Genomic DNA, 25,953 nt, shown 5'->3' on the forward strand with positions numbered 1-25,953 from the left:
ATTCCCGGGCATCAGGAAAGCAAGGGGGCTGAAAATTCCTCCTCAGAATGCTAGCGGTGGTAGAGGAAGTTGCAACCGCAGCACACAGTTCAGTGAAATGTGCAAGTAAGGAGGGCTCCGGTCTCTGTGCAAGATAAACTGAGTTTTGGGGGGCCTCAGGTTGTTTTCAGTGATGGACACAGTTTCTTTAGTTATAAAATGGCTACCTTCTAGGAGCCATTTTATTTCAACACTGCTTTCTTCATACCCCTAATTTTACATGCAAAGAAGACCCAAAGAAGTGAAGAATTCTAATTTCTAAGCACCTATACTTTCCTTTACCAAATCTGATGTAAACAAAAGGCAGGGATAGAGCGTACTTTCTGTGGAACCCTTTATCAAACTCACAATTTCCACAGTTCTTAACATTTCAGATTATCTGACAGTAAGCATCTCATCTCCTGTCTCCTTTTTTATCTTTCCCTCTCTATCATCCGTTTGAAACGTGATGTCACAGTTTCTTTAATGGCCTGTCTGTCTTATTTGAGAGGCAAATGGAATTGAACTGAGTGAATAGGTAATAGGGTTCAGGATGGAAGAACATGCCATTCATTGTCCACTAACATCTACTAAAATAGAAACTACAGTTCCATGGTGGGCCATCCCAGAAGACAAGCGCTGCCGTGCCAATATTCTGGAGCAAACCCTCAGTACACCAGGGGATAACGTTAGGTTATTCTAACTGTCCCTGTGCCACATCAGAAAGAAATCCATCTAAACATACTAGAATTGAGTGATTCTCTTCTTCACTGCCCAGGGGTGTAGTGAACCATAGAAATATGTAATGAAAAACAAGCATGAACATCTCTAGGATATTCTGCAACAAAACATTGGCATTTATCATGAAGCTAAAATTGAATAAATTCTACTTGCTGGTTAAAGGACAAGTATCTGCTCCAGTGACATTTAAAATTAAAAAAAAAAATTTTTTTAAGTTTCTTTATTTTTGACAGAGACAGAGTGTGAGCATGAGTTGGGGAGGGGCAGAGAGACAGAGAGGGAGACAGAGAATCCGAAGCAGGCTCCAGGCTCCAAGCTGTCAGCACAGAGGCCAACGCGGGGCTCAAACTCACGAACTGTGAGATCATGACCTGGGCCGAAGTCGGACGCTTAACCGACTGAGCCACCCAGGCGCCCCTGCTCCAGTGACATTTTAAAAGAAGGACAAACCATTAGTGCTTTCATACATTGAATTGACAAAAACTCAGTGAGAATTTAAATACAATACTTTACAACTTGACAGCAGGGCTTGAACGGCCCTCAAAATTATTAAGTGTGTCTTCCTACCTATTTATCCTCTTTGCTGCTGTCCGTTTTTCCTGGAATTTCTGAAAACATTTTAAGAGGAGATATGGTATACACTATTGGGACACTAAAAAATGGACCTCTTCTATACCCAAAGTAATTCCCATAAGAATGTTTAGAGAAATTTCTCATGACTTAACATTCTCTTAATTCTTAAAGCTGCTGCAGTGACACAATTAAATAGACAAAAGACACTATTAAAGACATATTTAAATTTTAGGTAAACATTTTTTTTTTTTTAGTATAAGTGTGTTCTAGATATTGCAGGTCCCAAATATCCCATAAAGAGACTGGATTTCAAAATTATATACCCTGTCAGGTGTAGAGGTATTGTATATTTTTAGATAATTTAAAATGTTCAAACTTGTTCTTTTTGACAGAGGTCTTTCCTTCTGGTAAGAAACACAGCAACACTGCATCTGTTATTGGAGCTTCACAACTGCATTTTATATATTTGACCCTTACCTTTTAATCTGGCTAATAATGGAAATAGACCAAAAAAAAGATACTTTGGCAAATTTGGGCGTTGGCCTGACAAAAGATAGCAAAGGCCTTTCTTTAACAGATGACAAAAATCCTTGCAGCAACTAAGAAAAATCAAGGAATCAAAGTACACTATTTAGTTACCCTTTTGTTTTTGCATTTAAGCTGTCTACAATTTTTTTTTCTCTGCATAATGGCTAATATTTAACCTCAAGCTTCTAAAGCAAGTTCTAAGGCCATGGGAGCGTTAATGTGATTCCAAAGCAGATGACTAAGGTTTCTGTTGAACCATTTCACAGCAAGAAGTTCTATAACTTACTATACTTTTAAAATTAGAAAACTTACCATAGGTCACCATCCAGTCTAGTGTCCTCTACTGACTAGCAGAAAACAGGACCTTCATATCTGACTTGAAAGCCAGTGACACAGAACAGGAAAATTGCCCCCCAAACATGTGCTTTCTTTTTATAACTCCATAGGTATTGGTCATGATTCTCTTTAAGAATTGATACCCACTTTTACTGGACCATCTCCTGGCTTGTTTAAAATTCTGCACTATGTATAACCTTATTAGAATTCCCAATATTTTTGCAGCCACAAAAATCTACCCTAGCTGGTTTTTGAGATTACTCCTCTAATCCTTTAAATACATCATGTGGCATATATTGTGTTTTAAATTAATTATATTGATTTCAGCTAACTATGGTCACATACCCTTTGAGATAAAAGACAATGTGATGCTTCAAAGCCTGCTGTGGAAATCATTACTTCTGGGTTAACAACTTCCCAGGGCTGGGATAGGCCTCCAGTCTGGAAATTTCCAGGATCACTTCTAGGGACCATCGAATAAATAAAGGAAATCCATGGGCTACACAGACACATCATTTCATTCCCTGAATAAATGATCAGTTTTGGCATTTTGGTAATCCCTACAATAGACTCTGCATTTGCGAACTGAGAAGAATGTGCCACAGGTGGGAGACTTGAACATAGTTTTGAACTATATAAAGGATAAAAACGGTGGTCGTAAACTAATTTTATTCTATAAAAATTTTTATCACACATTTCATTTTCTTATTATTAGCTACCACAATTTAAAAGCGATGGATGAGTGCTTTGCACAACAGTGCACCCCCAAATATATAGTTTGCCACTTCATGGAAGGCTTATAAAAGTCGTCTCAGAGTTGGATGTGTAGGTCATACACACGATGTAGAGGGGGTTCTGATTACAGCTGGCCTTACCAGGGAGGTCTAACAGCATAAACAGGCCTCTAACAGCAAACTCAACATCTTACTAGCATGCCATACAATCAGCTGAGCATCCAGCTGAGTCTGGAAATAAAATCCCAGTCTGAGAAACGTGGCAAGTCATTGAGTCAGAGACTAAGTTTTTCCAGCTTAAAAATGGAAGGTTAGAAATTAAACATGTAAAGCGATTGGCAAAGTGTCTGCAGCACTTGTGCTTGATTCCACAGGGTTTATACTTGAAGTTGATGTTTTGTTTCTCAGTTTTGTCTCTGAATTTTAAAAGAATCTGAGCTTATGGGACGTTCTTCGCATGGGTTTGGATTTGGGCGGAGCTTTCAGCCAGCTCTGCGGCATCTCAACCCTTCTCTTGTTGTTGACAGAGGCTGGTGTAATTAACTACACAATTCCCACAACACACTACTGCAGGTGTGATGCAGCGCTATGTCATATTGATTACATGACACACGAGTTACTCATAGAAGTTCTGGCTCTCTGGGTGACACTTTGATTATTCATCAGTCTAAGGAGTGTAAACCAGAATTGCCACAAAGATAGATGAAGCCTGTCGAATGAAACTATAACTCAGAATGGCCTTGTGTTAAAACTGTAGCTTTAAAAAATACATATATATTCTGAGATGTCCTGCTGTGGCCAACTCTATCCATTCATGATTCCATGATGTAGCCAATTTCCTCAAATTAAGTTTGGAACTGTTCAAATACTGACAAAAACCATGAATGGCCACAAGTTGCCTCGTGTAATGATAACGGCACCAAATATTCATTTTGCTCAATTGCTACAGTGGAGGTCAGTCTACTAACACATCTGAATTAATTGAATATGTGGCTGGGATAGCAGTGAGAGCAGTATCAGCAATATGTCAGAAAACACAACCAGACGATGACAGAATGACTAAGCTGCTATACTCCAGACACAACAGATATGCGGAGAGGCTGAGTTTCAGACACAACACGTGTTCATAGATATGTTCTGAGCTGCACATGCATTGCCTGTCTCCGAAGGGCTTAGATTCTTGGCCACAGGATGTAGCCTTTTCAAGAGAAAGGTAGACCAAATACCCCAACACCGAGCCACATAACAGCCAAGGTGTGCGTCATATTTCTGTTCACAAAGAAACAGCATTTGGCCCTGATGACTTTGTTCTCTGTTGTCTGACTTTGAGTTTGGGAGAAGGCTTGGGGGCAAGAGTTTGCTGCGTCTGACGGTACTTTGAAGAGTCACTGTAAACCAGATTGGGTGGGGGGGGGGGGTTCTCATTCAGCTGAACAATTAGCAAAATGAATTGGGCATGGCAAGCAACACCGTGTTTGTGCAACAGGAAACAGGATGGCTGGGTTCTAATGGATTTGCCGCTAACAACATACGTGCTTCTGGACAAATTAGATTAAGTTTCTGAGCCTCATGCAAACGATACTTGTTTGAATGCCTACCATGTGCCTAGAGCCATTTTAAATCCTGGAACTACAATAGTGAACAAGGTAGACACAATTCATGTCACCAAAAACCTTGTAGTCTAAGGGAGGAGAGGAGTAAAAGCTAAGTTCCACAACAAAAACTAAAAATCATAAACTGTGATAGCAAATTGTAAAACCAAAAAGGTACTGAGTTCAGATAATTAGAGAAGTTCTCTCCAAAGAAATTACATCTACATCTATGCTGAGGTCTAAAAAACAAGAAGGGACCTTGACTGAGTTCTAGCTTCAAAAGTCTATGATTACATAGACTTGGTTTTGTTACCAAGCCATATAAGAATATAATAAATTACCCTGTGGATTTCCCTTTAATTTTTATTTTGTAATTTATTTTTTTTAATGTTTACTTATTTTTGAAAAAGAGACAGACAGAGTGTGAGTATGGGAGGAGCAGAGAGAGAGGGAGACACAGAATCTGAAGCAGGCTCCAGGCTCTGAGCTGTCAGCACAGAGCCCGATGCGGGGCTCTAACCCACGATCCATGAGATCATGACCTGACCCGAAGTTGGACGCTTAACTGATGGAGCCACCCAGGCGCCCCTCCTTTAATTTGTATTTTTAAATCATCTGGCTTTGGAGCAAAAAGAAAAAGATTTGATTCTAGGCATCACCGGTTAGTAGCTGAAGGGCTTGGACAAATCAGTGACAAATCAGTCTTGCGCCCTGCTTTCACACCGAAGTGAGGATATATGAATGCTTTCCTCCTGGTGAGCATCAGAATACGATAACATGGAGAGCTCTGTGTAAGCGGGAAAGCACTCTTCAGGTATGTCTCCTTACCTTGCTACCTTGGATCTGGCAACACAAAAATAACAGAGAGCTATACACTTGGAGAAAGTGGCCGTTTATTTAATGCTCTATCCTGGTACCATAGGGAACTCTGAGAGCAAATATGCTTTAAAGTGAAGGAATGGACCTAAAAAATCCCCACAAAATGCCCCTTAACTAATGTTTCCTCAGGCAGAATCAGAGTTCTCTGGGCAAGCAGTCCTGGAGCTCAGGGCTAGATCTGAAAAGCAGTGATCAAAACAGAAAAATCTTTCCTGACTTCTTCTTCACTAATATCTCCTCTTCCTTTTTTTTTTTTTTTCTTTTTTTTATGAGGAAGGTAGTCAGTCCCCAATCCCCATCGGAAAGATGAGGAAAAGAAGGCTGAGGCAGAATGAGCAGTGGCCCAGGTCACACATCTAGCTGAGGTTGAAATGGAGCTCTAAGAGCGGGAGGTATGCAGGCAGTAGGGAGCAGGATGGAGATCTTCCAGAGAGGGGCAGGGGCCTGTGCTGCCCCTTTTTTTCTGGGCACTGGAGATCAAACCATTCCCCCAAACCCTGCCTTTCAACAACAGTCTGCCAGAGTTCAACGTCAGATGACTTTCTTGTTTGCTTGACTTTGGCTAACATTGAAATCAACCTCCATCCTCGTGAGTGGGGTGGGGGGATGGGAGCACTGGGAATATGCCGGGGTGGGGGGCAGGGAGGGAAGAGTTGGCCAGAGAGCCAACAGTGTGCTTGGTACAATCTAGTGCTGTTGAACCTCAAAGGCACCTCCTGCTGTGAGTGTCCCTGAGCAGCCCGTCTTCTCTCCGGCCCTGGTCCTCACCCGCCATCCACAATCTTGTCCAGCACCAGGAAGGCTCTGTCCACGTTCTCCAGCATGTATGAGAAAGAGCTCCTATTTTACTTATTTTAACCCAATATATTATCTTACTTTAAAGAAAAAGAACCCATTCCTACCCAGGGGCTCATGTTTTTATTTATTTTTGGCAAGACTCTCTTATTTTAGGATTTACTAAAGGCTCTAAAAGCTCTTTCTTGAAAAGCAATATATGGTTTTCTAAGTTTGAAAATTTTTCTATGCCCCACCGACAATGCAGCATTAGACAATGACCTTATTTTAATATATTTTAATACCTTAAACATATAGGAGAGAATTAACAAAACAGTGTTTTTAATTATTGTAATCAAAATTAGATAAAGTTTTGAAATTAAATCATACTGATTTAGAAATATTTAAAAAGTGTTACAATACAGCAAGGAAAAATTCAACGGCACCTCACCCTGTCGCAAACATAAATAGTGTACTGGACCTGTCCAAGAAAAACATACCCATCAGTAAATGCAGATATATTTAAGTCATTCTGACTCAATTACAGAAGGTAGCTGGCAGTAGCAGTCAAATGATTAGGGGCTGTGGCAGGAAAGGCACTATGCCCTTTCACCTGGCTACATGAGTAGGTTCTGGCTGATTAAACTGACCTGTCTGGGTGGTGAGTGGGACATCTAGAGTAGGAGCTGGGGGACAATCATTAGTGATCTATCTGCGTCCCTAGCTTCTCACAATCAAATGGGCCTGTAGGAGTATACTGGAAATTCATATTACCAGTAGATAGTCTAAGTATGTTCCATGAATTTAAATTTTTTGAAAATATGAAAAAAAAATTCATTTTGAATATACTGTGCCCACTAGTGATGTCATTACCTGTCCTCGTATCTATTAAAAGTCCTCATGTCAATAAATTTCTTAAATGACCAAATCAAGAAGAATTTGGGGGAGAGCTTTTTAAAACAAGAGAAACCCTAAATCGACTACCACCAATGAACAAAAGTCTTCATTAGTTTTTCCTCTTTTCTCCTAACCATTAAACAGAAATAGAGCTATGTCTCTTTGATACGTTTTAGTCCTACTACCATAAGCATAAATGGAGTCTCAAAAAATTCAAAACATGATTGTAGGCCTCAAGAGCCTGCAATCTGGAGTAAACATAAATAAAGCCTCAGAGAACTAAAATACTAACTACGATATTAACCAGTAAGTTAGGTAAGAGAATGATTTTAAAAAATCTGATCAAACCGATTTGGGCCAAGTTTCAAAAAAGAAAGCCACAAAGTGTGGCATGCCAGGAGTAGGCTCTTAGTACAGGCCTGATGATGTATTTGAGCCAAAGGGAAGTCTTCAAAGCAAAAGAATACCAAGAGAAGGATAAAGGTGCATATCTCTTCATTCTCAAGTTCTCATAAAACTCTTATTTGTATTCTTTTTTTTTTTAATTTTTTTTTAACGTTTATTTATTTTTGAGACAGAGAGAGACAGAGCATGAACGGGGGAGGGTCAGAGAGAGAAGGAGGCACAGAATCCGAAACAGGCTCCAGGCTCTGAGCGGTCAGCACAGAGCCCGACGTGGGGCTCGAACTCACGGACCGCGAGATCATGGCCTGAGCTGAAGTTGGACGCTTAGCCGACTGAGCCACCCAGGCGCCCCCTTTTTTTTTTAATTTTTTTTTATCGTTTATTTTTATTTGTATTCTTAAGCCAGGTTTTCAATAGATGTTCTGATATCAAGTGTAGAGAGGAAGTTGGAAGTCCAGTTTCGATCAATAGGACCTACTTAAAACTTGAGTATCATTTCAATTATGTGAGGATAAAAATGTTAATCCTGGCTGCCTTTGTAAAATGAGATATTTTTCTGATAGTAAATAAATACATACATATACATATACACACATATATACACACAAACATATATAGGTATATACGTTGATAATATATACATACATTTTTTAAAGTTTAGTTATTTATTTTGAGAGAGAAGGAGAGAGAGAACGAAAGGGGGAGGGGCAGAGAGAAAGGCAGAGAGAGAGAGAAAAAATCCCAAGCAGGTTCTTCATTGTCAGCGCAGAGCCTGATGCGGGGCTCGAACTCACAAACTGAGATCGTGACCAGAGCCGAAGTCGGACACGTAACCTACAGAGCCACCCAGGCACCCCATACATATATATATATATATATATTTTTTAAATTCAGAAATTAAAACAGCAAAAAGTGAAAAAAAAATGCCAAGGGCACTTAAAGTAACTCATTTCAAATACTTCCTGCTAGACTTTGAGCACACAATTTTCAGGAATACTAATTTAGTTCTCTTTACTTGAAGTGATTAAGACATGTATAGCTTTTACTCAAGAAAGGTAATGAGAAGGGCAATGAGAAGGTTAAAGATCAGTGGAAATGATAGAGGGAATGTCTCCCGTCTTAACTGCAATCAGCCTTTTGCTGCAGATGAACAGCAAACTGGATTTGTAATCAGACCTGTATTTTGCTACCTTAGTCTTCCATTAATTAACCTTACGACTCTGGAGAAGTCATGCCATAATGAAATTACCTTTCATTTAGATTGTGTTTTATATTTGCAAAGATCTGGAGTATATTAGATTATTTAGTCCTCATCTCTAAAATGAAGTCTTCAAAATCAATGATACCTTAGGTTCTCTTTTAGGCTTAAAGTTCTGGGATTTTGTTTAATCCAACCATGTGTGACTATAACTGGAAAGAATATATTTCAATCTTTTTTGGCTTGATTTATCAACTTTCACCATCCATACTGACCAAAGTCATTAAATAGTTGCCAAATTACCACTTCACCTTGCCCTGTCTAATCAGCTCTAGCACAGCCTATTTGGTTGAGTTGGAAAGATATTTTTATTCGATGATGACTTCTTACTGTTTTCTTTCCAAAACAACTCATTAAAATTTACCTCTTCAGATAGCAAATGACAAAACCTTACCCTAAATCTAAATTTTTTAAATTCATTTAATCACTTTTACGACCTGGTATCTGTACTCAAAGTTCATCTTTACAACTGCTGAAGGTTATAGCATTATGCACTATGCTGTTAGCAAAGAGTGAAGGAAACTTGGCCATTTAAAGTTTTAAAGGAATACTTTCAAGGTTGCCATACTTTGAACCACTAAAAAATATAAAACGGCAAAACTGAGCCATGAAGATGAAATTTATTTTCAATACGTTCACTAAACTTCAGTCTCTGAAGGCTTTAGGTTTCAGAAGTGGTATATTTTTAAGTTGCAAGTAATTAGCAGAAGGAAACACAGGACTGATGAGCAGAAATGCATGATTTATAGACTTTAAACTCTGCTCCATAAAAAGAAAAAGACTATCGGGTATTTCTTAAAGAGAAAAAGATTATCAGGCACTTCCCAAAACAGAAACAAAAGAAACAGAAGTTTTACTGTCTTCTTCATTTCTAAATAACTTAACAGTCCTTTCTTTGTGGAAACACTTGGCTACTTTAAAGTAAATCAAACAAAGGAAGTTACAGTAAAATATCCAGGAGACTAAACAGTTTGGCACCAGTTGAGGGAAACATCACGTACAAATGGGCAAGTCAGAGAGGGACTGACAGGTTCCTGAAAAATGCTAAGTGGAGAGATGTGCTGGGATGCACATCCACTATTGGCATAGTGCCTTCAAGAGTGTGAAATCTATTGACTGTGGCACAAGTCTGCCCGAGGATCTTTGGTTTGGCAAGTCCTGGCTTCCAGAATGCTGATGGATCTCCATTTGCTGAGCACACTCTTACTTAGACGTAAAGTGTTTTGGAAAAATAGCACAAGAGTAAGCTCCACCCCTGGCTTTTCTTTCATAGATAATAATGGCACTGATTTTGGAAGTTTTTCAGATTGGAACACATTCTATCTAAAAGAAAAAAAAAGACACGGAAGAAGTATAAAAAGTGTGAAATAGACATTTATTCCGTTAATATATGTAATTCTATTTTTCAAAACTAGTGTTCTGGATTTATATGTGATACTCTAAATATAGTTATCTGATTTGTTTTTCATATAGAATGAAAGGCTCCCCTAAAATGATGTATTTATCAGATATTGATAATATAATGCTGTCTTATCAGCTAGCCTGAGGTGCAACAGGCAAAGGTAATGTGCCCTCACTTCATTTCTGCTTTATTTTTAAGGATTTGATCATGTGGGGACTTTCAAATGAATTAGCAGAAAGACTGGGGTACATGGACTGGAACTCAATGAAGGAAATGGTTCTGTAAATATCAGTGCAGAAATATTTAAGTTAAGCAAAATAGATTAAAAATCAAACTTATTTCAAAGCACTACACTTTCAAAATCTTTGATTTGTTAAGTTTTCAAAGAGTAAAACTTAGAACACGCAATACACTCTCAATAATGATATGGTTGATAATGTTGGTGTTTAGAGCTGACAGCCAAGAAAGAATTCTTGGGATGTCTTCAGCGCAGAAAGGTGGTTTTATTAAAGCATGGGGACAGGACCCGTGGGCAGAAAGAGCTGCACTGGGGTTGTGAAGAGTGACGGATTGTATACTTTTAGGCTGGGAGGCGGGTAGCGATAGTGTAAGTCTCTTAAGGTATTTTGGAAGCAAGGTTTCCAGGACCTTGAGGGGCTAGCTGCTGTTAGGGAAAGGTCATTTATCACTGTTGAGTAAAAACTCAGTCATGAGACCCTTCAGATGTATATCAATGGGCCATAAGCTTGGAGTATGATTGCCAACATATATTCTGGGGGATAGAGATAAAGGAAGTTTCCAAAGGAATTTTTATATGTTTAAGTAGACTTACAGGATACTGGGGATTGGGCTAAGATTGCCTTTGCCCTTAGCAAAGTGTCATCATTGAGGCAGCTGAACTCCTCCTAGAGGATGCCACTCTGCCTGTCTCAAGGACTTGTCAACAGGCTGTAAGTTGTAAGGAAACTTAATTTTTTTTCCTTCTGCCTTAGTTTCACACATCAAATAATACGGCTTAGAAATGTCCCTATATTAATTATTACTGAAGCAATGCTCTTCTGTTTCATGGTCTTAGGGCATATACTAGAAAAGATGTAATATATGATGAAATTGCCCCAATTAAATTTGAATGATGTTTTTTTAAAAAAAGAATAGCCTCTCTCCATTTTCTTTTTATGTTGTGGGGTGAATAAAAAGGGAATTTGGGGGTAGGTTGTCTTTTAAACAAAATTTCACTGTCTTCTCTTAGGCCATGATGGAAAATTTTGGAAACAAATAGATCCTGAATTTAGTAAACTGGTCCACAATAGGCATCAGATTAGTTTAATACCATTATTCACATTTTTGATGAGTGCTTTACAACCATTTTCTATAACTATGGTTATTCTCCTCCCTCTTCTATGTTAAAAGACACTATTTCCCAGCCAGGAAGATTGAGTTTAAGATTATTAAGGGCTGGTCTGGAGGCCTAGAGGATGGAACCTGCAGACTAGGATTTTGACCTAGACCTAAACAAGCAATGATGTCCAGAGTTAGAAGAATAAGACATCCCAGAAATGACAAAATTTCCTTGTGAGGGTTATTAAATACTTCTGTATGTCTATATTTATCTGTCCCATTGGGATCAATGACGGTGAGTCAGATGGCCCTGAGTGTGAATCCTGCTCTCTTCTTTACCCTAGGCAATTTAATTCAACTCTTTAAATCTCACTTTACTGTAAAATCAAGATAATAATATATCTATTCCAAAGGGCTGCTGAGAGTATTAATGACAGAATGTCAGTAAGGAGCTTAGCACATGTCTGCACACATACACTTGTAAAAGGAGTTTGGTTGTCTATTACTGCCCCAACAACAAACACAAGAGCTGCAGGAGACCATGGAAATAGCCTTCTCCAACTGTTTTGTTTTGTAGATAAAGAAAGGCAAGGTTTCAAAATGATTTGACTGTTTAAGATAATGTCCCTCAATGGAGGCATAGCTAAAACTCAAACTCATGGCTTGTACCTGTAGGCTCGTTTCCCTTTGCTGCCTCCAGTTCTATATACACCTGGGAGGAAAGTGAGAAAAGTTGGATGGAAAATATTCGAGTGCCCCACCTGGCCGTCAGAACTGATTTTCATTCTAGTCTGCCCTCTAATCCGGGTCACCTCTGGCATTCATGAGGCCACATACGTAAGTTTAAATAGATAAAGATACAATTCGAGCTACCTCCAATACTCCCACCTCGACAGACACCCCTTCCTAGCAGCTTGGAAGGCCAGCATGAAATGTGCATTCCTGGTTATAGCAGTGCAGGGGGGACCTAGCTCCTGGCCCACGCCCTGTCCCATTTCTTCTCCTCGGAAGCCATGTGCAAGCTTCTGTGCACCCTCTGCCACAGCCTGCCTGTTCAAGTTCCTCCCACACACCTCTTCCAAGCCGAACTGCTGCCTCTTGGCTACTCCTTGGGCCTAAGGGTGTGAATTCCTGCAACATATCCAGGAAAGAGGCCTGTACAGGCCCTGGAAGTGGGTTCAGAGCCATTGGGTAGAGAACGTACGGGGCCCATTGGATGCAGTGTAATCTGGAGCAGGAAGCACAGCTGCCCGTTAGCCCGCCTGCCTTCTCACCTCCTGGAGCAGAGTGTAGTGGGAGGAAGACCAGGCTAGGGCCCTCTTAAAGCAAAGGGTCCTGGGAAAGGACCCCTCTTGCCCTAAGCGTGGCAATGCTCTAGTCCTATCATTTAACTTCGGGCAAAAGTGGAATTAATCCCCTTCAGTAATTGGTCACCTGCCTATCACCTTCCTGACCGAGCTCTAAGGTGAACCTGTTGACCAACACAATCTATTTCCTTTATGGTTCTACTGGATCCAACATGTCTCATATTTATCGATTTTTCAGTTAAATAGAAAAAAAGGACTCACCCAATTACAAGGCAACCAGCCTATCATGATCACATTCCAGTATCATGCAGCTTGGATCCCAGGTGGCTCCAAGCTGGTGGAATCATATGAGTTTATTCTCTCCCACCCAAGAGCACAGGCAATTATTTGCCTTTACAAAGGTTCAGTAGTTCAGTACTCTGGTATGGACACACCTGAAGAACCGGAAAAATAAACCTGCATAGCCAGAAGGACTCACTTCCCCTGTGATGCTATCTGCAGCTGTCTCCATGATGCCTTCAGAGAAAAAAGACCTTCTATCTCCCATTCCTATCTTACAGATTTCCTTAGCAAACACTGACTGAAGTAAGTGCTGGGTCCTGCTCTTTCATTCTAAAGAGACTACTAGTATTAAGGAGGACGGCTCTTTTCAACAATGAAACATCTATTTTCACCTTTGTCCTACACATAAAACAGCCCTGGGGGGCCAAGCTAGCCAAGAAAGAAAAGGATAATGGAGATGTTTGTGGGGAAGTTAGGAGAGCAATAAGTTGCTTGAACATAGCTCCTTGCTAAATACCACAGCATGTTCATCTTTTGAAAAACATTCAACATGCTGGGTATAAATGACCCCTCTGAAAATTTTCACCCGAAAAGTTTAGGCGAGAGACTCCACTTCTCAGTCAAAGCTCCCTTTCCTTGTCATTCACAGCTACGCCTGACTGGGATTGTTTTGTGCAGGTCCTTCCTCAGCTACTGTTGTTGCAACTCTGTACTTTTCTGACTGAGTCTGTCAGGAAGGAGACAGGAAATTCTAGTCACCCGCACAGCAGCTGTGCCATTCCTCCTATCCTCCTCCAATGACGTCGGTTGGCTTTGGTGACACGAGGTCAGGAACTGAGCCACAGTGAAGGTCAGGAAGATAGGTCAGTGTTTATGCCGTTGTTGGGCCGGGGATCCTGCTGAGGCTATTTGCTTTCTTCCTTGCTATACTGTTTCTCTTTCCGTTCCTCTTTTTACACGGCACAGCCAAAGCATCCTGTTTTCAAAACATCTGACTGTTTTGCCACTGAGGAACTCATGCTCTGATGCATTTCGCTGAAGTGTATGACAATTCTTCTAATTCAAGAGGTGATAAGAGTTGAAACAAAAATTAATGAACAAGTCTAAGAAGCCAATCTGTTGTTACAGAAAACAGCTCTAACATGTCTAACTGAACCTGGGCTGCTGGCAGAAGGTTCCCTTGACATTCTTTTCATCTTGAAAAACAACGTCATTGCCTCATAAAACTGCTTCATTTATTTCATCTTGTCATTTTTGGGAAAAATAACCTACCGTATTATCCCACCTCGCTGCATCTTTCTCTGTAATTCTGGAATTCCATTTGGCCTGGGGCCAGTATTAAGGGATGAGGGAAATTGGGGCCAAGGAGAAGTCTATGTTTCTGTAAGTCACAGAAACAGTTCCTTGTCTAACTCTCAGGCTCTGAAGCACACTTGGGAAAGCCAGTTATAATCTTTGATGTCACAATTTTCTTCAAAATATAAAAGGGCGAAGAAAAAACAATAAACACACAACCCTACCCAGATGGGTAAATATGAAAGACTGCTTCCTTTTTCTCTACTAGACACAGTCAATGCTCAACCATTTGCATGTTCCCAAACACCCCCAACATAAAACACTGGTTTTCCCATCACCACTGTTGAGTAGGTAAAAACTCAGTAATCGCTTAGCTGATCAGAACTAAGGACCCATCATTTTTGCAAAGATGTAGTAAATGCTATCAACAAGTTATCGTTTATTAATTATTACTACACATCAGGTGCCTTGCTGAAGGTTTCAGATGCATTATCTCATTAAATCTTTACAGTAACCCAGTAAGGTAGGGTGCCACTTTTACACTTTGTACCTGTTTTACAGATGAGAAAATTAAGTCTTAGAACAGTTAAGTAAGTTAGCCAAGGTCAAGTAGCTAGTCAATGATAGAGACAGGACTTGAACTATGATCTTTTGACTCCAAAGCCTATGCTTTTCACATACTTCCCTGTATAGAACATCTTCAGACTCACTTCCACGTCTATCAACTCAGAGATTTGCCAAGACTGCCAAAAATGACCAGCTACAACTACATAGGTGTGATAATGATAATGATGATGATGACTGTATTTTTAAACAGTGACTTGGATGGAATGTTCAAATAATTTCAACCACATTTAAAAATAAATGTGGAATTTTATTTTCACCACAAATAATTCAATTCCCAGAAAATGGATACAGATCAATTTCTTTTTGGTGGCCACAAAATATTATTATTATATTATATTATATTATATTATATTATATGTGCCACAGATTAAGCCTTACCTGAAACAATTATCTGGCTAATCAAGATTCTGGGGGGAAAAAGGTCACTGAGTGAATAGAAAGAGAAGGAGATCTTTTTACAAATGAAATTGACTTTGGCTGTCAGCTGAGCATTATTCATCTACTGGATAATTGCTTTGCCCTACAACCTCTCCACTGCACATATCAAAAATAGGTGAAACTGCATGCCTTGTCCTTAAGCTAACTGTGTCAGCATTAAGGTTTAGCCCTTTCTTTAGGGTTAGCTCTATTCAGCTTTCATTGCTTCCTGCACAGGATACCATAAAGGAGGAGCGGAAGCCTTAAACGATTGGAATTCTCACCGGGACCTACACAGTCTTTGGTCTTAGAGCCTTATTGACCATTACACTGATTATGAACAATTTGTAAATACATTTGTAAAATAATGTGTCATTTCAGCACCCCAGACACAGACCTGGTTAGAATTTATAAGGCATCAACACTCCAAATGAAAAATAAGGACAATTTGCAGTTTCTCAGTGTGTACTCTTTCTGTTCCCTGGAGTTAGTTGTCTACTTTATCTTAGTAACTCAAGAAGAAAGTTCAGCATGTTTTTTATGGTGAAAGCTGCTAAAAAACTACCCCTAAATATTGGACCTACATCTTGTATGGGCATCAATGCTCACAACATGCAGTGAACAAAGGATCTGTTAATGCTCCGAAGCAGGCTAAAGCATGTGTGAAAATCTTTCTACTTGGAGTCCAGTGTGCTTTAGAGAAGTTACGCAGTTAAGCCCTCCTTGTGGGGAAGCAGTTGGTCAAGTTTACAACAGCCTGGAAAATCCCAGAATTTAGTTTTCAGTTGAGAACTTCAGAAAAAAGTCAGTAAATAGTTAAATCTCAAAACTTTTCTCTTGTTTTTCCAACTTGAATCTGAACTACAATTTGAGAAAGAGACTTATTTTATTTTTTGCCCTTTCATTAACCAAGAAACAAGAGTTAAGAAGAGTCTATCCCCACACTCCCAGGCCCCTTCAAGACCTCCTAAGGACACAGGGCTCCTGGCACTCAGATCCCTCGAGCAGGAGTCAGTAAGCCTTGATAGGAAGGTGATACTTTTAACGTCAGAAGGAGGGAGGAGGGACACACATTCACCAGGGAACCTCAGGGCTGGAAAGGGCATGTTGGCAGGTGTGGAGCAAAATCTCTTCCCGGCACCAGAACCGTAAGATAGTAAGACAATTCTTCAGGCTAAGATGATTGGGGATTCTTAAGATATACACTTATAAAGGTGTAGTGTTAAAGCTTTCCACAAAAACCAACAACAATAAATATATACATACATACACACACATCATATATAAAGTTAACATTCTCCAAGGGGGGGAACAAACAAACAAAAAGCAACAACTCTCACTACATAAATTAGCACTCTAAATCCAGGTGTTAATTAAACAAATGATACAATGACAGATAATTAAAACTCTTCAACACTAAGTTTTGTCTAGGGATTGTAAGTAAAACCATTTCTTCGCAGTATGGGTGGAACTTAATCTCAAATAAGTCCACTTTGAAAAGCAGCAAACTTTTAAAAAATAACTTTCTTTTTTGGGAGACAGAGTATATTTATTCTTTCTTTCTTTCTTTCTTTCTTTCTTTCTTTCTTTCTTTTCTTTCTTTCTCTTTCTTTCTTTCTTTCTTTCTTTCTTTCTTTCTTTCTCTCTTCTTTTTAATCTTAGGTCATGCCAGCATCACAAAAGAAATGTTAGAGAATCCCAGAATGTCCTTCTGAGAAGAGTTTCAGAATTAATAGAACTTCAGGGAGAACCATTCTCTCCATTGATACATGGAGATCACATTATTTTCTTGTTCAAAAAAATATGTCTAACACCTGGTTGCAATGCAGCGTGTTACCATTTTACCCTATGAATTCATTCAGATTTTATCTTCCTGGCAGCGGTTTTTCTTTTTTAAAGGATTTTCATTTGTACAGTTAATAAGCACCTCTCCCCTTAAACAAATTTCAAACTACATCACTAACAAAGAAGTTTGGTTTCTGGGCATGAAAGCGGATGGAGGATTTTTAACTTTTGCTGCAGCATCAAGACACCAGCAAAGTGTGGCACTTGGGGACAGAACCCTCCGAGGCAGGCTCAGCAAACCCGTTCTGACGCCGCGTCCTCGGATGCACCCCAGGCTGCAGGCAGAGGCCAGGGGAGCCCAGGGGACGCCGGGGAGCTTGAGTGAATAAACGGTCACCCCTTACCTTGTTAGAAGCCATCTCACTGACAGAGCGGTAGGTCTGGATGGTCTCTAGCTGGTCTAAGCACCAGTCCAATTCCTCCAGCGTTTCCATTGCTAATTTTTGATAAGATTCTTCTGCAAACAAACACACAGGCATGTAGTTAGGCTGGAGCGGCTGCAGGCTGTCCATAGCCGAGTCCCCGCCGCCGCCGCTGATTCCGGAGCTACTGAAGGTGGCCCCGTGCTCCTTCATTATTTGCGCGCTGACTCCTTCCTTCCAGCTCTCTCCACCAGGAGAACAAATCACCGCGGTGCTCTGCCTGGGGTGGCTGGTGCCAAGTTTTCACCACCATCCCCCCCCCTCACCCCCCCGCTTGGATGAGGTGTCCCTGATCTATCTACCAAGAAACTTCCTCCGAGGAAGAAGGCGGGGAAACATCTCTTAGAGGCTCATCTGCATACATGTGTCCTAAAACTAAAGGCAGAAGCAGTGAGTTTTCTCAGGCTCTCTCTGCCTTAGTCATCCCGGGGCTCTTCAGGGTGCGTGATGTCATTTCTGAGGGTTTGCAGTCTGGAGCAGAAATGAGGAAAGCATTTTCTCATTTGCTTTTCTTCTAAATGAAACATTTGGGCGCGGGGCTGGGGGAGGGGGTGCTGCTGACAGTGACTTTGGAAGTCTAGGCAGTCATTCATTCAGGGGGATGTGTACATGTTGGAGACTTGTAATTCAGCACACATTGACCCGCACTAGCGAGAGGTGTAGGCTAGTCTCCCCTCTTCTGAATCTCTCCTTTAAGATGAGGTTTCCCTGATAAGACTTCTGTTTAAGAGAAACTGGAGTTTTACGGGAACACGTTTATTGGCCTGGAGTCTCAGCTCTTGTTATACTAAACAAAGCTAAAACTTCTCTTCTGCCACTGCCAGGGTCACAGGGAAATTCTGAACCGGACTTTCAGGTGGAGCCAGATGTGAACACTGCAGATTTTCACTTTGATTAAAGCCAGGGGCTGTGCTTTATGGTGGTGGGACTCTAGACTTTCTGGAAATATTTCTCAGTAGTCCATTAAAAAATATGTCTTCAAGATCATACTTTTGCTGGATAATAAAGATCTTTCTGAATGTTCAAAACATGTCCTTCCATACCCAAGAGTCTAATATTCAACATTATTGACTTAAGCACTCTATGTTAATAAACACGGAATTGACTTTATAAATGCTAGATGAATTAATGATGCAACACTTATAAAAGTCAGCCAGACTCTCCTGCATACATGACTGGTTTTGAGGGGAACAGCATTCATTAATTCTATCAAGCCTTCTGGAAAGCGGGCACACAACAGGTGCTAATAAAATTTAAAAATCTTGTGTGGACTTCTATTACAGAAAAGATTACACACATTCCTGTCAAATTTAGAATATATTTTTCATATGTTCATACAGAAATCCAAGGGAGACCACATAGCCTCTTATTGTTACTTGAATAATTCTGTGTGTGTGAGACATTCATACTAAGTAGGAAGCAGAAAAGAGAATGAGTAAAAGAGTGATTCCAACGGACTAGAATTGCTTGATCACAGACGCACATTTCAAAGAATAGATCTTTCATTTATCCCTCAAATACGCAGACACTAGGATAACGAGGGGTTAAAATTCAATATCCTGTATGTCATACTTAAAAGCCACAAAACCATTGGAGGTGACTTCCTCTATTTTTTTCACACTCTGCAAAAATGTGCAGACAAGAACTGAGGCGTTTTTAGTAAAACTCATTTCAAGCCAGACTTACACATCCCTTCCCTCCTTTCCCCTTCAATTTTGTTATGCTGCTTCAACAGGCAGAAGCTCCTCACTTACTGTCTACGGTGTCCAACACACCCCCTTGTCTCCTCTATTTCCTTCCAGAGGATCACTTCTTCCAACGAAGCTTTCCCTGAAGTGCCAGAACCCCCCCCATCCTCTTTCCCAGCCTCTTATCAGAGACAAGGTCCAACCATTTCCCAGCTACTTGGGCCTTACTACCTTCATGTCTTCCATATCGCAACTTGTGGTTCTCAGTAATTAAGATGCTCAGAGCCTTTTGAATTGGCCGATATGCAACATGACCATGAGATGATCTATCACATTTCTCCTTCATGAAGAGGGAAAAAAGGGATCCAATTTCCACTCTGGGCTGACAAAGGAAATACAATAATCGTAACAGCAGAAGGACTAGGAAGAAGGAGGACTCTTCAAAGATCCAGCAGTAAAGGGTTACCTCCACAGCTCATTCACTATTACCCGGAACAAGCACATCTGAGCTCCTAGACTTAGTACAGTCGTGAGATCCCAGTGACTGGCCAATGGATATGATAGGCCCTTACTCTACTGCCCTTTCTTATTCTGGTCAGCTACAATATTTTTAAGTGAGAACTTTTGTGAAGTTAGTGTTGTAGTTAGTGAGAATTTGTTCCTTTCCAGACTGTTAATCTATAGTTAAAACTCGGTTTGTGTCTCATTCTGGACCCTTCTTATCACAGGAACTAATGCAGGCTGCACAGATGTCAGAGTGGGCTAAGTATATGGGCATCAACCCCCTGCTACTTCTGGGGAAAGCCAAAGGAAAGGACCAGTGATGCTCAGGACTGGCTTCCACACTATAACTTCTGATTCTAGCACTGGATCCAGTGCTTGGTACCTACCGGATACTCAGTAAGTACTCAGAGGAATGCCCAAGCAGCCTGCAACTGTCTAGAGATTTGGATATCTAGAGATTGAATGGTGCATCTGCAGTCCTGTGGGAAGAGCAACAGCTTTGGAGTGAGACTCACACATTTAGAGTTTCTCTTCTGTTTCCTATGTGATCCTGGACCTCAATTTCCTACATCTTAAAATAAAGATGAGAATATTTATCTCTTAGTTCTTAGCAGATTATCAATGCATCGGAACACAACTATTAATGGTAATCAAAATAGCCCAAAGGCCTGGCATTTGAGAGTAGGGAAGAATAGGAAGGGAGAGAGAGGAATTGTGAACTCCACAAAGGGTTTTACGGTCAGGATCAGCTACATAATTTTCAGGGTCCAGTGCAAAATGAAATTGCAGAGCCCCTTATTCAAACAGCAGGAAAAGTGCTGTTGAAGGTAATAAAAGCATGAAGTTTTTTTTTTTTTTTCTTTCTTCTGGAGTCTCTCTCTCTGAGCTATCATGGTAGTACTTTGTTTTTTGTCTTCTGTTTAAAAAAACCTTTTATTTTAAAATAACCCTAGATTTAGGGAAAAGTTGCAAAGCTAATGTAGAGAGTTTCCACATACCACACATTTATATTTCTCTATTGTTAGCATCTTACGTTATTATGGCACATTTATCACAATTAATGAATGGCATGGTGTTTTTTATTTACTCTGTAATATTGTGTTTCCTTGGGCATGAGGATACTATGAGGAGAGTGCAGACCCTCACAGGATTCCAGGCCCTACATCCTGTGACTTAGGGCAAGACAGAGCTCACAAGTCACTGGGGTACCCCTATCTGCCAGCTGCCAAACTGATGTGCTGTGCCCCAGACAGGGGCAGGCTCTGGGGAAGTCAGACACTTCCTTTCCCCACAGTACCAATGCCCCACTCCACACCAGACAGGTGGCCCCTAAGGGCATTACAAGGTCTGCACTGGGGCGTACTAGATACCCAGGGCAGGGGTGGGCAAGAGGCTCACCCCACCAAGACATGGCGTCTGTCTACCATGGTATAGCCATGCCAGCCCAGGCCAGGGATGGCTGCTACCATGTCCCATCTGAGACTTTGCAAGGCACACGTGCCCAACTCAGACCCTCTCTACACATGTACCTAGGCCCCCTCTGGGAATGGGTGGCAAGGGGAGGGATGCTGGATGAGTCCTGGGGTGCCAGGGATCAGGGAAATAGTGGGCTGAGAGTAAGTCTAGGGGAGGCAAACAAGTGACAGAAAGAAGGTGGGACAGCATATGAGCCAAGGCTCTAAGTCACTGGAGTATACTCCATTTCCCCATCAGACTTCATTTACAAAACACGAGATCAAAAATAAAATTATCATGAGTTTCCAGGCAGCAACTATGGGGCCCTGCTGGATGTGGGGCTCTATGCCTCTTGCCCAGGTTGCATGCCCACGAAGTTGGTCATTTCCTGTCTTGCAAAAATGGCTCGGAGAAGGAACAATGCTTAATACCACAGAAGCAAGTCTCAAGGGGATAAGAGCAGGTGATGGGACCATGTATGATCATGGGGTTGACCCTATTTATCAAAAATTTCCAAAGGGAAGAGGAGCAGGGAGAACCAACCTCCTGTTCTTCCCTTCTTTCCCTCTTTCCCTCTAATAAGAGAGGCAAAGGGAGATTCACTTTCTCTTACAGGTCTGGTAGGTATTACATTCGACCCTGAGAAACAGGAAGAGAGAATGAGTAAATAATTATAGCCAATATTAATCTGGTAATAATATGTGGCATTCATAAAGCCCTCTTCTCAAACGAGTTCCAAGCACACTACTCATGTATCCTTGCAACATGTCCGTGATAGCCACTGGAGAGGTATGATTATCTCTAAATTACCTTAAGGCACAAGCCAAGAAGTCAGAGGTTAAATTACTAGAGCAAGATTCCTGGCAAGACCATTTCTTGGTCTGTGAAATAGATTCAGCTCCATGCCGAAAATGCATGGATTCCTGAAAATGCTGATTTAAAGTGGAATCTTACCATTGGATATTTTCTATTTAAAATTGTGTAATTGCCTTTTAAATGTGGTCACTTCTTGAGTCTCCTCTTCCCTTTTCTGATGTACCTAACGCAGTCATTAGCACACGGAGGCTGTGCAATATTTACTCAGGAGAACTGGTATGGTTCTGGTCCTTTATCTTGCTTCAGTGGCTGACATAAGGCAAGTTACGTAAGATTGCTGAGACTAAATTTCTTTATCCGGAGAATGAGGGTAAAGATACTTACCCTATTCTCACAGGGGAGGTAGAATAGGAGGATACAGACAAACCAGACTGTAAACCTTTAAGTATGATGCATATTTGATAAATTTCACATTTATTATTACAGATGGGATATAGGTGCATTAGAGAAAATTAGAAAATTACGGAGAAACAAAAATTTGAAATGATAAAAATGTCACATTTTTACTAAGCTCACTATTATTAATCCTTTTGTGCATATATGTTCATGCATGTTTGTGGTGATCACACTATACAAACTGTTAACATTCATTTTTTTCAGTAATTATCTTCCCTTTTCTATTTTAGTAATTTCCCAATTCAGCTAATATCTAGCCTACACTCTAATTTCCCAAGTTTTTTTTTTTTTTTCACACAAATCTAGTAGAAATGTGTGTGTGTGTGTGTGTGTGTGTGTGTGTGTGTGGAGAGAGAGAGAGAGAGAGAGAGAGAGAGAGAGATGGGTGTTGGAAAAGACAGACCCAGAAGTCTGAGAAATCTCAGCATGGCCACAAAGAGCTGGCTGGTTCCTCATAGCTGGAAAATATGGAAATAGATTTTAACAGTAATGAAGTAATGAAGTCAGTGGCCCAGCTGGTAACAAACCTCAGGTGCGCTAAAGGTTAGCCCCACACTCAGTGCAGTAAAGTGTTATTACCTCACTGGTCTCTGGAAAAAGTAGACAGGGGCCATTTACACAACTATATCATTTAAACTTTGAAACCCTAAGTCCTATCACCCTTAACAGAGATGAGAAGTTGGCAAGTGAAAACATCACATTCCAGCCCAAATATAAATTTTCTATAAACAGCATCTCAATGCAATTTTTTATTGAGGTACGAATGACATAAAGAGCTGTGCATATGTAATGTGTACATCTTGATGAGTTTGAAGATCAGCATACACCTGTGAAACTGTCACCATAAACAACATCATTAATTTAACCATCACCTCTCAAAGTTTCCTCCCTCTGTGTGTGCATGTGATGAGAATAGTTAACAGAAGACCTACCTTCTTAACAAATGTTTAAGTATATGATACATTATTAACTATACGCACCATGCTATCCAGTCGTCTTTAGGACTTACTTACTTTGCATATCTTAAACTATGCACCTTTCTACGAACATCTTCCCAATCCCCTTTTCCTCAGTCCATGGTAACTACCATTCTACTCTCAGCTTTTACGTTTTTTACTATGTTAGATTCCTGATATAAAGGATCATTCTAAATCAATTTTTTTTAATTTTTTTTAAACGTTTATTTATTTTTGAGACAGAGGGAGACAGAGCATGAATGGAGGAGGGTCAGAGAGAGGGAGACACAGAATCTGAAACAGGCTCCAGGCTCTGAGCGGTCAGCACAGAGCCTGACGCGGGGCTCGAACTCACGGACCGTAAGATCATGACCTGAGCCGAAGTCGGCTGCTTAACCGACTGAGCCACCCAGGTGCCCCTCTAAATCAATTTTAAGATAGCTCCGTATGTATCAGAAACATATCCATCAAGGGGCACCTGGGTGGCACAGTGGGCTAAGTGTCCGACTTCGGCTCAGGTCATGATCTCATGGTTCATGAATCTGAACACTGCATCGGTCTCTCTGCTGTCAGCACAGAGCCCGCTTTGGATCCTCTAGGCCCCCCTCTCTCTCTCTCTCTGCCCCTCCCCCACTCATTCTCTCTCTCTCTCTCTCTCTCTCTACCTCAAAATAAATAAATAAACTTAAAAAATGCAACATATCCATCAAGTCATTCCACTTTCTACTCAAAGAAAGCACATAGAAAAGAAATGTAAATAATCTTTTATTTAGCAGTGTCACACAATCAAACTCTTCCCAGTAGAGAAGGTGGTAGTTATTCATAAGGTTATGTAGTGGTTAAACCAATTAGAACAACCGCCACATGTAACAACAGGGATGGACCTAATAAACATAAATGTCAAGCAAAAGAAACCAGATATTGCAAAGCACATAAAAATGGGATTCGATCTAAATAATGTTCAAAAGCGGCAAAAGAGAATCTATGATATTAGAAGTCCAGATATTAGTTACTGTGGAGGGCTAGTGACTGGAAGGGACTTAAGGACAGGCTCCTCTGGGGCTGGTAATGGTCCATTTCTTGCTTTGACTACTCATTAGCTGAGTGTGTTCATTTCACGACAATTCACTGACTCCTATTCTTGTTATTTGTACACTGTTCTCCATCTTTCTGATTTTCTTATGCATGCTTTCTACAGATAATCCCCATCTAGGGAAGCCCATTTACAAAAACAAAGAACAGGATTTCTAAAAAAACAAAACAAAAACAAAAAACAAAAACCCACCACATTTCCTTTCTTTTGTTCAACATAACTTGAATATATCTGAAAAACAGCCCCCCAAATAGGTTAGTTTTATATTGCATAGACCAGGATGCTCCTACTACCTCAAAACCCAGTGGAACCCATTGGAGTCTGACTCAGATGTTTGTAAATCTTGACTTTGCCACTCATTCACTAGGCGTGTAACCTTAGACAAGGTGAGCAGCCTGTGCCTCTGTTTCTTTACCTGTGAAACAGGAAGACAGCATAAACTAGCTGTGAGAATGAACGGAAGCGACATATGCCAAGTGTTCGGTATAGTGCTTGGCACATGTCAGGAAATTTCTTTTGCCTCCCCACCCCCTCCCAGAGTGTCGCTCCCACTGTATGACCTCAGACAGGAGTTGCCTCTTGGCTAGGTTAGAGTTTAGTGGTGTTCACTTCTAAATGTAGACCTGGCCTGATATATCATTCTGCTTTCACCAAATCTGACACACCAGGTCAGTGGACTTTCAGAAGTAGAGAATTGTACAAGAAAACTGTTTGTTCCTTTATTCATTCCACAAAATTCCATTGAGAGTCTAGTACATGCCCAGCATGATGCTAGGTGCTGGGGTTTACAACAATGAACAAGACATGGTCCACTGTATTGTATAACTGTATAAGAAACACCTTTCCCATTCTCCAAAATGGTTAGTCTGTGCAACCGGGTGCCTTAGCAGCTTCCTCCCCTCCCCTGCCCCCGCCCCAAATTTATACAGTGCCTTGGTGAAAATTAGAAAAATGTGCCCTCTCTTGGCAGACGTAGCCCTAGGGCAGAAAGCTTGGGAAGTGACGCATGGGATGAATTGATGAGCTCTCCTCATCACCTGGCTGAGTACCTTTGATCAGTACCCAAACTACACAATGACCTTATGCAATGGCCGGGTGGCACATGGATGTGGGGGCAAGCTAGCATGAAGCTTTCCCCCGTATTACTGGGCGTGCTCTGTAAAAGCAGAGCACAGAACTGAGTCACAGCAAAAATCCACACTCTTAACCTCAAAACAAAGCAAACCCTTGACATTGAAAGGAAAGTATCCTCAGACCTTCCCTAGCTCTTAATTTGTGAATACCATAATAACTTAAATAGCATTAAACAGGCCT

The 25,953-nt window shown here is 40.7% G+C and overlaps 1 protein-coding gene across 2 annotated transcripts in view; it reads right to left on the reverse strand.

The window, feature by feature from the left end:
• The window catches only part of PDE4B (phosphodiesterase 4B), a 528,481-nt gene that overhangs the window by 22,415 nt on the left and 480,113 nt on the right, over positions 1 to 25,953 (reverse strand). The window contains exons 1-2 of one of the 2 annotated variants that reach the window (XM_049618515.1): positions 17,974 to 18,393; positions 17,594 to 17,706 (exon numbers count right to left, since the gene is read on the reverse strand). In XM_049618515.1, coding sequence (XP_049474472.1) covers positions 17,594 to 17,706; positions 17,974 to 18,010 — 150 coding nt within the window. In that variant the 5' untranslated portion in view covers positions 18,011 to 18,393. Of the gene's footprint in view, positions 1 to 17,593; positions 17,707 to 17,973; positions 18,394 to 25,953 lie in introns of those variants that run through there. The other variant, XM_049618514.1, reaches the window with a different exon arrangement.

This window comes from Panthera uncia, assembly GCF_023721935.1.
Source record: "Panthera uncia isolate 11264 chromosome C1 unlocalized genomic scaffold, Puncia_PCG_1.0 HiC_scaffold_4, whole genome shotgun sequence".
Lineage (NCBI taxonomy): Eukaryota > Metazoa > Chordata > Mammalia > Carnivora > Felidae > Panthera > Panthera uncia.